Genomic DNA, 12,301 nt, shown 5'->3' on the forward strand with positions numbered 1-12,301 from the left:
GTAGTTGTCTTATACGGTCTCGTAGCATTGTCTAGGTGTCTTATACTGTCTCATAGCATTCTCTAGGTGTCTTATACGGTCTCATAGCATTGTCTAGGTGTCTTATACTGTTTCGTAGCATTGTGTAGTTGTCTTATACGGTCTCATAGCATTGTATTAGTGTCTTATACTGTTTTGAAGCATTGTCTAGGTGTCTTATGCTGTCTCACAGCAGTGTATAAGTGTCTTATACTGTCTCATAGCATTGTCTTGGTGTCTTATACTGTCTCATAGCATTGTCTTGGTGTCTTATACTGTCTCATAGCATTGTCTAGGTGTCTTATACTGTCTCATAGCATTGTCTAGGTGTCTTATACTGTCTCATAGCATTGTCTAGGTGTCTTATACTGTCTCATAGCATTGTCTAGGTGTCTTATACTGTCTCATAGCATTGTCTAGGTGTCTTATACTGTCTCATAGCCTTGTCTAGGTGTCTTATACGGTCTCATAGCATTGTCTAGGTGTCTTATACTGTTTCGTAGCATTGTGTAGTTGTCTTATACGGTCTCGTAGCATTGTCTAGGTGTCTTATACGGTCTCATAGCATTGTCTAGGTGTCTTATACTGTTTCGTAGCATTGTGTAGTTGTCTTATACGGTCTCATAGCATTGTATTAGTGTCTTATACTGTTTCGAAGCATTGTCTAGGTGTCTTCTGCTGTCTCGCAGCAGTGTATAAGTGTCTTATACTGTCTCATAGCATTGTCTAGGTGTCTTATACTGTCTCAGAGCATTGTCTTGGTGTCGCATATTGTCTCATATGTTCACACATCATGTTCATAATAATGAGGCCCCATTCACACTATGGAATCTTTGCAAGTATTCCGCTTGATCCCAATGGGATTCTGCTGTGAATTTTACCCTATGGAAGTTCTGTAGCAGAGCTTTTGACACCGAATTGGATTTCGGTGGAAGTGTGAACATGTTCAGTCTTCTGGAGGAATTCATTGGAGAAGTGAATGGGACCGCGCTAACTGTCAGTAAGTGCCGATTCTGGAGACCTTACAGTTGCAGCAAATTGGATGAAATTTACAAGCATCTCCTCCACATATTATGCAAAAAAATATGCACAAAATGTGAAGTGTGGTGCAGACCTGAAATCCATAGCATGTTCATTTTAGTTTTTGAAATGCTGTGGCTTTATAGTGTATTTTTCCCATTAACTTGTGTTTTTCTGTGGATTTTGGTGTGTCAATGATGTGAATTTTTGTCTGTGGCCATACCTTATCTGATTTATTTAAATGTGCACTGTCACTTTAAAACTTTTGACATGTCTCCAACAATTTTTTTTTTCAGTCAGGATCTAAGGATCTAAATTTTATCATAGTGCGGCTGTGTGCAATCATTCCTCCTGCCTTTTTTTTTTATTTTTTTTTGCTGTATTTTTGGGTTACTCGTGCCAAATTTATCCATAGACTTTTATAAATTTTGACTTTTATAAATTTTGCACAAATTAATAATTATCTCAGAACTTGCTGTGGGATGTCAATTTCCTAAGGCAAGACAGACATATTAACTTTTTTTGTTGTTGTTTTTTTTAAACATTTGCTTACATTTTGGGGGTTTTTCTTCAATAAGGCGCGCAATGTCAATAATGATTCACTCCGATCGCTAGAATGAACCGGAATAAGAGCACGCTAGGTCTATGGGACCATTTCGGACAAGAGTGGGAAGAGAAGCGCTCAGCTGAGCATTTTTCGTCCAGCTCAATCTAGTGCTCGGTCAGTGTCAGAACGCTCAGACCCTGACTAGTCAAAACTTGTGACATGTCTCCAAGACATGTCTATGTTTTTTTTTTTTTAAAGCGACAGGCACATTTTAAAAGCCATACTGTAATATTTGTAAAACAATAATCTACACAATACTCACCTTGTCCGATCCTGCTCGGGCACTTTAGCGGGCCCTGATGCCTGTTTTCACTTCCTCCTCTGATGATTTGCTCTTCTGGCTCTGCTGACACCATTCTGAACCCCTTTTAGCCTCAGTTAGTGGCTATAGTGGGTTCAGGACCATCATCCCATTCCATGTAATCCTTCCAAACTGACTAGATTCCGTACTATTTTGCAGAATTCCCCGGTGATAAGTACATAAACAATCTGGCAATGTATCTGCGCTGGGTGTACAGCGGAGGAGTTGTGTGAAGTTCTCTCTTCCAGCTGTGGTCACAAATCACTCCACATAACCGTCTACCAGACATTGTTTCACATAAGACTACAGTATAGAGAATTTACTACAGCAGGAGTAGGCATTACTCAGGATTTAATGATGGTGTCTACGAAGGAGTAAAACATGGGATCAGCACACATTTTATGGGTGTTATCAGCACCGGCTATAAATAAACATTAATTCTTGATAGTATAGGCTTTGTTTCCATCTTCTGTAAATGTACTCACTAGTACCAAACTATAGTTTCTGATGTATAACTGTTCTGTCCTTGCGGTACAAAGGAAATGATGGTGTAATTGAAAAAAAAAAATGTATTCAGATACAAAAGCGCTATGTGCTGCACTTTTTAGTCCTAGTAAAAACATATATGCGTTTAGGTCACTGAAATCAATGGGTCTCGTGCCTGTTCTGGCTTGTATACATCAGCATCCTACTTTGACAGGTTGCCAATGTTATACATAACATGAAATGCATAGTCGTGGTGTGAACACACCCTAATAAAACGCAAAAGGGATAAAAGGCTTTTAAGAGCTCACAAAAGAAGCTGCATGCTGTAACCAAGTGGCAATTGACTACATATATTTTAATAGTGACTATTTACGGTATGTATTAATTCTTTTATGCTTAATATATAAATATAATTTGCTCGTGTGTACTAGGCTAGGTTCCTACTGTGTTAGTTTTTATGCATTTTTTGCTATTTTTTGTTTGTTTTTATATGCAGCAAAAGACACATTTGAATGTACTGTGTTTTTTTTTATATAATTGTTTATTTATTAAGGCTTTATAAAGTTTTTCTATACAGAAAGAAAGGAAACATATGAAAAATGAGCAAAATAAAATAATACAGATCCAAGTACAATACACAACAGCATATTAAGAAATAGCAGCAAAATATTTTGAAGCTAAGATTAGAGTCACACGACCTGTCTCCCAGATCTCAATGAATATAGAGAAAGGGAACTGGTAATATGAATTGTTGAACCTTAAAGGGGTACTCCGCCCCTGGCATCTTATCCCCTATCCAAAGGATAGGGGATAAGATGTTAGATTGCCGCGGTCCCGTTGCTGGGGACCTCGGGGATCGCCGCTGCGGCGCCCCGCCATCATTACTGCACAGAGCAAGTTCGCTCTGTGCGTAATGACGAGCAATACAAGGGCCAAAGCAGCGTGACGTCATGGCTCCGCCCCTCATGACATCACGGCCCGTCCCCTTAATGCAAGTCTATGGCAGGGGGCGTGGCGACCGCCACGCCCCCTCCCATAGACTTGTATTGATGGGGCGGGCTGTGACATCACCAGGGGCTGAGCCGTGACGTAACGATGCTCAGGCCCCTGTATTGCCTGTCATTATGTGCAGAGCGATCTCGCTCTGCGCAGTAATGATAGCGGGGTGCTGCAGCAGCGATCCCCGGGGTCCCTAGCAGCGGGACCCCGGCGGTCTGCCATTTTATCCTTTGGATAGGGGGTAAGATGTCTAGGGGCGGAGTACCCCTTTAATTCTGTGGGTTATAGATCTATTTAGATCTACAAATTATGAAATATATATTCTTAGTTGCTAACTGAACAGATAAACCTTGTTTAATTCAGTGCTAAGCAGGTTCCATCAGTAGTTGTTATGGAGTCTTCTCTTAACCCCTTAAGAACGAAGCCCATTTTCACCTTAACCCCTTAAGGACCAGGCCAATTTTCACTGTAGGACCAGAGCGTTTTTTGCACATCTGACCACTGTCACTTTAAGCATTAATAACTCTTGGATGCTTTTACCTTTCATTCTGATTCCGAGACAGTTTTTTCGTGATATATTCTACTTTATGTTAGTGGTAAAATTTTGTTGATACTTGCATCATTTCTTGGGGAAAAATTACAAAATTTGATGAAAAAATTGAAAATTTAGCATTTTTCTAACTTTGAAGCTCTCTGCTTGTAAGGAAAATAGACATTCCAAATAAATTATATATTAATTCACAAATACAATATGTCTACTTTATGTTTGCATCATACAGTTGACATGTTTTTACTTTTGGAAGTCATCAGAGGGCTTCAAAGTTCAGCAGCAATTTTCCAATTTTTCACAAATCTTTCAAAATCTGAATTTTTCAGGGACCAGTTCAGTTTTGAACTGGATTTGAAGGGCCTTCTTATTATAAATACCCTACAAATGACCCCATTATAAAAACTGCACCCCTCAAAGTATTTAAAATGACATTCATTAAGTGTGTGAACCCTTTAAGTGTTTCACAGGAATAGCAGCAAAGTGAAGCAGAAAATTCAAAATCTTCATTTTTTTACACTTGCATGTTCTTGTAGAGCCAGTTTTTAAATTTTTACAAGGGGTAATAGGAGAAAAAGCCCCTGAAAATTTGTAACCCAGTTTCTCCCGAGTAAGGAAATACCTCACATGTGTATGTCAAGTATTCGGCGGTCACAGTGGAGGGTTCAGAAGGGAAGGAGCAACAATGGGATTTTGGAGAGTGAATTTTGCTGAAATGGTTTTTGGGGGCATGTCGCATTTAGGAAGCCCCTATGGTGCCAGAACAGCAGAAAACCCCTTATATGGCATACTATTTTGGAAACTACACCCCTCAAGGCATGTAACAAGGGGTCCAGTGAGCCTTAACACCCCACAGGTGTTTGACGACTATTCGTTAAAGTCGGATGTGTAACTGAAAAAAATTTTTTCACTAAAGTGCAGTTTTTCCCCCCAAATTTACCATTTTTACAAAGGGTAATGGGAGAAAATTCCCCCCATATTTGTAACCCCATCTCTTCTGAGTATGGAAATACCCCATGTTAGGACGTAAAATGCTCTGCGGGCGAACTACCATGCTCAGAAGAGAGTCACATTTGGCTTTTGGAAAGCAAATTTTGCTGTAATGGTTTTTGGGGGGCATGTCACATCTAGGAAGCCCCTATTGTGCCAGAACAGCAAAAAAAAAAAAAACACATGGCATTCAATTTTGGAAATTACACCCCTCAAGGAATGTAACAAGGGGTACAGTGAGCCTTAAAACGTACCTGTCAGATCCAACAAAAAAAAACATTTTTTAGTATATCACTCAGTACCTAATCCTGACCGTGTACATCTAATTTTTATGTTTCTAGCACCTTATTTATTTTTTTATTACACTTTTAATTTAGCTTGCTAGTCTGAATTCCTCTCAAAGGGAGGGGGCACGGCCTCACTGTGCAGGTCTCCGCCCCCTCCCTCAGTATGCTGTCTGCTCACATCTCCCCTAACATTAGCAAAACTACAAATCCCAGCTTGTCCTCACTGACAGTAGCGGGACACAAGCTGACAGTGGGAGGATTTTTCCTCGAGCTATGAGCCCTGCGCTCACAGCTGTCAATCAAGGAGGTGTGCCCATGACATAGGTGATGATGCATGGACAAAGCAGGACTAGTCTGTGTCCAAGCAGGCAGGGGGGGGGGGCAGTTGTTTGACTGGCTTTTTCAGTATGAAATACTGAAAATGTTCTAATAAAAACAATTGCAAAACCTATTGGTTTTGCATGCTTTACAACATATCAAAAGTTGATATACCATTTAACACCTCACATGTGTTTGACGACTTTTTGATAAAGTTGGATGTGTAAATGAAGAAGAAAAAAATTCACTAAAATGCAGTTTCCCCCCCCCCCAAACTTTACATTTTTACAATGAGTAATAGGAGAAAAATGACCCCCAAAATTTGTAACCCCATTTCTTCTGAGTATGGAAATACCCCATGTGTGGATGTAAAGTGCTCTGCTGGCGCACTACAATGCTCAAAAGAGGAGGAGCGCCATTGAGCTTTTGGAGAGAGAATTTGTTTGAAATGGAAGTCAGGGGCCATGTGCGTTTACAAAGCCCCCATGGTGCCAGAACAGTGGACTCCCCCACATGTGACCCCATTTTGGAAACTACACCCTCACAGAATTTAATAAGGGGTGCAGTGAGTATTTACACTAAAATGCTGGTGTTACCCTAATTTTTTCGTTTTCACAAAGGAAAATAGGAAAAAAGCCCCCCAAAATTTGTAACCCAATTTCTTCTGAGTAAGAACATACCCCATATGTGGATGTAATGTGCTCTGCGAGCGAACTACAATGCTCAGAAGAGAAGGAGCGCAATTGGGCTTTTGAAGAGAAAATTTTGTCCGGAATTGAAGGCCATGTGTGTTTACAAAGCCCCCATAGTGCCAGAACAATGGACCCCCCCACATGTGACCCCATTTTGGAAACTACACCCCTCATGTAATGTAATAAGGGGCACAGTGAGCATTTACGCCCCACAGGTGTCTGACAGATTTTTGGAACAGTGGTCCTTGAAAATGAAAAATTTAATTTTGCATTTGCACAGTCCACTGTTCCAAAGATCTGTCAAACGCCAGTGGGGTGTAAATACTCACTGCACCCCTTATTAAATTCTGTGAGGGGTGTAGTTTCCAAAATGTAGTCACCTGTGGGGGGTCCACTGTGCTAGCACCACGGGGGGCTTTGTAAACCCACATGGCCCCGACTTCCATTCCAAACAAATTCTCTCTCCAAAAGACCAATAGTGCTCCTTCTCTTCTGAGCATTGTAGTGCGCCAGCAGAGCACTTGACGTCCACACATGGGGTATTTCCATACTTAGAAGAAATTACAAATTTTGGGGGTAATGTTCTCCTATTACCCCTTGTAAAAAAATGTAAAATTTGGGGAAAAAACTGCATTTTAGTGCAAAAACATTTTTTTTCATTTACACATCCAATTTTAACAAAAAGTCGTCAAACACCTGTGAGGTGTTAAGGCTCCCTGTACCCCTTGTTGCGTTCCTTGAGGGGTGTAGTTTCCAAAATAGTATACCATGTAGTTTTTTTTGCTATTCTGGCACCATTGGGGCTTCCTAGATGCGACATGCTCCCCAAAAAAACCATTTCAGCAAAATTTGCTTTCCAAAAGCCAAATATGACTCCTTCTCTTCTGAGCATTGTAGTTCACCCGCAGAGCATTTTACATCCTAACATGGAGTATTTCCATACTCAGAAGAGATGGAGTTACAAATTTTGGGGCATTTTCTCCCATTACCCTTTGTAAAAATGGTAAATTTGGAGAAAAACTGCACTTTACTTGATTTATTTATTCTTTAATTTACACATCCGACTTTAACGAAAAGTCTTCAAACACCTGTGGGGTGTTAAGGCTCACTAAACCCCTTGTTACGTGCACTGAGGGGTGTAGTTTCCTAAATGGTATGTCATGTGGGGAGTTTTCTGCTGTTCGGGTGACATACCCCCCAAAAAATGTGACATACCCCCCAAAAACCATTTCAGAAAAACTCACTCTCCAAAATCCCATTGTCGCTCCTTCCCTTCTGAGGCCTCTACTGCGCCCGCCGAACACTTGACATACACATATGAGGTATGTCCTTACTCAAGAGAAATTGGGTTAAAAATGTTGAGAGGGTTTTTCTCCTTTTACCCCTAGTAAAAACTGGGTCTACAAGAACATGCGAGTGTAAAAAATGAAGATTTTGAATTTCTCCTTCACTTTGCTGCTATTCCTGTTAAACACCTAAAGGGTTAACACACTTACTGAATGTCATTTTGAATACTTTGAGGGGTGCAGTTTTTATATAATGGGGTAATTTATAGGGTATTTCTAATAAGAAAGCCCTTCAAATCCACTTCAAACCTGAACTGGTCCATGAAAAAGTTTGATTTTAAAAATGTGTGGAAAATTGGAAAATTGCTGCTATACTTTGAAGGCCTCTGATGTCTTCCATAAGTAAAAACATGTCGACTTTATGATGCCAACATAAAATAGACATATTGTATTTGTGAATCAACATATAATTTATTTGATATGTCTATTTTCCTTACAAGCAGAGAGCTTCAAAGTTAGAAAAATGCTAAATTTAAAATTTTTTCACCAAGAAGTGATGCAAGTATTGACAAAATTTTACCACTCGCATAAAGTAGAATATGTCATGAAAAAAAAAAACAATCTTGGAATCAGAGTGAAAAGTAAAAGCATCTTAGAGTTTTTAATATTTAAAGTGACAGTGGTCAGATGTGCAAAAAATGCTCTGATCCTACAGTGAAAATTGGCTTGGTCCTTAAGGGGTTCAAGGGGTACTCTGGTGGAAATTTTTTATTTTATTTTTTTTAAATCAACTGATGCCAGAAAGTTAAATAGAATTGTAAATTACTTTTATAAAAAAAATCTTAATTCTTCCAGTACTTATTAGGGGCTGTATACTACAAAGGAAGTTCTTTTCTTTTTGGATTTATTTTCTGTCACAACCACAGTGATCTCTTCTGACACCTCTTTCCATGTCAGGAACTGTCCAGAGCAGAAGAAAATTCCCATAGCAAACATATGCTGCTCTGGACAGTTCCTAAAATGCATAGACAGAAAGAAGATGGGACCACTCACCTCCGCTGCGTCTCTCACACCCCGCACGGACTGGCCCGCAGTGCCACCGGCCTGAAACTAGGAGCAAGAAGCAGGAAATATCCAGCGAGGTAGGATGCAAAACAGGATACTTTATTTTGGACAAATGGTCAGCACATAAAACCAACGCGTTTCGGGTCAGACAGGACCCTTAATCATGGCATCATGCCATGATTAAGGGTCCTGTCTGACCCGAAACGCGTTGGTTTTATGTGCTGACCATTTGTCCTAAATAAAGTATCCTGTTTTGCATCCTACCTCGCTGGATATTTCCTGCTTCTTGCTAAAATGGATAGAGGTGTCTGCAGAGAGCACTGTGGTCATGACAGAAAAGAAATCCCAAAAGAAAAGAATTTCCTCTGTAGTATACAACCACTGATAAGTACTGGAAGGATTAATATTTTTTAATAGAAGTAAATTACAAATCTGTTTAAGTTTCTTACACCAGTTGATAAAAAATAAATAAAAAAAGTTTTCCACCGGAGAACCCCTTTAATGAATAGTACTAAATTTGAACACCTGTATCACAGGAGGTAACCGGCAACCAAGAATGATTATCCAAAAAATAAGAAAGAAGAGAAAAAAAAAGTATAAGAAGAGATGAGGAATAGGAAAAAAATATCTGAAAGAGAAGAACACATAGAATAGACAATTCACTTGCACGGCACCTTCCTCCACCTCTTTGAAGCCTCTATTAGGTGGAATTTTGGACCTCCTTGTAAGTTTTTTTTTTTTTCTCGTGTTCCAGAACACAATCATTGAAAACTAGATACGATGTAGCCAGTTCTCTCAGGTGACGTTTTATAAGAAGTGGTGCAGCAGCGCCATCTAGTGTCCATTTGACTATTAGCAGTGTCATTTTTTTTCTACATTTCCTTTAGGTTGCTTTACAGTGTTATACAAAAGTGCAACTGAAAGTAAAAGATGTTTTGAATAATTTCTGTTTTCCAGGTCAATAATTAAGTCACACAGTAAGACAGGGACCTGCCACATCAACGAAAAAAAGAAAAACTCCTGTCTGAATTTCTATTGAAAAATAAGATATGGACAGACTCACGTTTCCTGATTCATTCGCTTGGGGGGCATCAACAGCGGCCTATCAGATTGAAGGTAAAAATGGAGATGAGATTAGCTGTAGCTTTTTCTCTCTTATATATTGTTAATGGGAATTTAGATTTTCAAAAGACAAAAGTGACATTTAAACAGGGCTTCCACTGCATCCCCATTCATGACTGCACTATGATGGAGGGACAGTAAACAGGGAGGTTTAAAAGGGCCCCTCCTCTTACACACTCCATTGTTCTCATGTCCCTACAGGGATCGAGGCCTGCTGGAAGTGTCCCCCCCCCCCCCCCAGGCCAGTCCCACTCTAGTCCCCGCGCGTTCCATCACCAAAAGGTGAATTCCCCAGGGGCGCTGTATGCTGGTGGGGACATTTGGAAAGAAGAATGACGATTCTGACACACGGCACCAGTGTAGAGAGTGATGGGGGGCTGCCCTCAGGACTTGGAGTGGTGCTAGGTGACACGCTGCTACCCTTTTTAGATGGGCGGTCCCAATTGTATGCGTGGGGCGCCAATGGTACTGCTCTATTTGCCTCCATACGTGTGCTTAGACTGCGCACACCATGGATTCCAGCCCTACAGAAGCCCTGAAGACATCTGTGACAGTAAGAATGGTGGTTTCCACCCATGCCCCTTCCTGACCACTGTTTACTTATAGGGTCTCTCTGTTCTTTTTTTGCAGGGGGGACACTGAGCCTCCAAGGGGGAGGAAGGAGATAGAAAGAGGCCCAAGAGTTTAGCAGTGTGCTGTATTCCTCTGCATGGCACACATAGGCGGCAGAAATGAGCTGCTATGATGCAAGACATATTAGGGTACAGATTTACTCTTTCTAGGATGCATTCCCTTACAGAACCAGGCCCTAGTGTTTCTCCACTAACTGTACAAGAATCTCCCTCAACTGCTCAGATTTAGAATTGGAAGTTGGGGAAAGGGAGGATTCTGATGTGTAAATTTCCCAGAGAATTTAGAAACAAACTTTCTTTAATCCTGAAGATTGAAAGGTCTGGGATGAGGTTCCCAAAATAAATGTACAGGTCGCTAGGGTGGGGAAACGTACATCTATTCCTTTTGAATATGCCTCTCAATTAAAGGACCTCATGGACCACATGTCAGGGTGGTTAATTCAAGAGTTAATGGGGTACTCCGGTGGAAAACTATATATATATATTTTTTTTAAATCAACTGGTGCCAGAAAGTTAAACAGATTTTTTAAATTACTTCTATTAAAAAATCTTAACCCTTCCAGTACTTATTAGCTGCTGAATACTACAGAGGAATGTACAGAGATGTCATCAGAGAGCACTGTGCTCGTGATTCAGCAGAGAGCACTGTGTTCCTAAAAGAAAGGTATTTCCTCTGTAGTATTCAGCAGCTAATAAGAACTGGAAGGATTAAGATTTTTTTAATAGAAGTAATTTACAAATCTGTTTAACTTTCTGGCACCAGTTAAATAAAAAAAAAATAAAAAAATAAAAAAAAGGTTTCCACCGGAGTACCCCTTTAATGTAAGAAACAAACTTTTTTTAATTTAATACTTAAAAAAAAAAAAATAAGCAAGTTCCTAATAGACTTCATTAATGCCGTATTTTTCTTCATATAAGACGCTTCGGCATATAAGACGCACCTAATTTTATAGGATAAAAATCTAGAAAATAAAGATTCTGAACCAAATACAATGTTAAGTATAGGACAGTGATCTTCAACCTGCAGACCTTCAGATGTTGCAAAACTACAACTCCCAGCATGCCCGGACAGCCGTTGGCTGTCCTGGCATGTTGGGAGTTGTAGTTTTGCAACATCTGGAGGTCCACAGGTTGAAGACCACTGGTATAGGAGGTAATACTGTAATGCTGCCCAGTATCCTCACTCTCCGTCGCCGCCATCATGTCGCTATGCACGCCGCTCCTATTGGATGACGGGACGGCGTGCGCGACGATATGATGACAACGAAGGAGAGCGCCGGCCATGCAGGGGATCCCGACATGGAGCAGACACCGAGGAGGCAGGTAAGGTCCCTCCCGGTGTCCTGTAAGCTGTTCAGGACGCCACGATTTCACCACGGCGGTCCCGAACAGCCCGACTGAAAAGCCGGGTTAGTGTTATTTTCGCTTCAGATGCGGTGGTCAGCTTTGATCGCCGCGTCTGAAGGGTTAATACAGGGCATCACCGCGATCGGTGATGTCCTGTGTTAGCCGCGGGTCCCGGCCGTTGATGGCCGCAGGGACCGAGCCGATAGGTGTGTATTCGCCGTATAAGATGCACCAACTTCCCCCCCCCCCCAGTTTTGGGGAACAAAAAGTGAATTTATACGGCAAAAAATATTACAAATTGATTGCTAAAGATGTGAAAAAATAGTTTAAAAAAAGGACCACTAGTGGTCTGTATCTCTTTAATTTTGTAATCAAACCCTGGTAACCAAGTCTTTTTGGTCCTAGCAACTAGGTATTTTGGACCATTTTTCTGAGAGGAGGGGAAAAGAAAGTGTGGTTATCTCCCTACTGTGCCTCAGTGCGGTGTATAATCCAGCTTTCACCAGTGTGAGCTGAACACCTGTGAGATCCAGACAGCTTGCAGTCTTTTCAGAAGAGGAGCATTTCCTGACTAGTCACTGACT

General features: G+C 40.8%; 1 protein-coding gene across 7 annotated transcripts in view; it reads left to right on the plus strand.

Annotated features, from left to right (window-relative positions):
* LOC130355433 (cytosolic beta-glucosidase-like) overlaps positions 1-12,301 on the plus strand; it is a 135,703-nt gene that overhangs the window by 23,926 nt on the left and 99,476 nt on the right. For 4 of the 7 annotated variants that reach the window (XM_056555585.1, XM_056555591.1, XM_056555580.1 and 1 more), the window contains exon 2: positions 9,574-9,732. In XM_056555585.1, the coding sequence (XP_056411560.1) occupies positions 9,666-9,732 (67 nt within the window). In that variant the 5' untranslated portion in view covers positions 9,574-9,665. Of the gene's footprint in view, positions 1-2,684; positions 2,807-9,221; positions 9,341-9,573; positions 9,733-12,301 lie in introns of those variants that run through there. The other 3 variants (XR_008888522.1, XM_056555565.1, XM_056555596.1) reach the window with 2 other exon arrangements.

The sequence above is a fragment of the Hyla sarda genome, chromosome 1 (genome assembly GCF_029499605.1).
Source record: "Hyla sarda isolate aHylSar1 chromosome 1, aHylSar1.hap1, whole genome shotgun sequence".
Taxonomy (NCBI): domain Eukaryota; kingdom Metazoa; phylum Chordata; class Amphibia; order Anura; family Hylidae; genus Hyla; species Hyla sarda.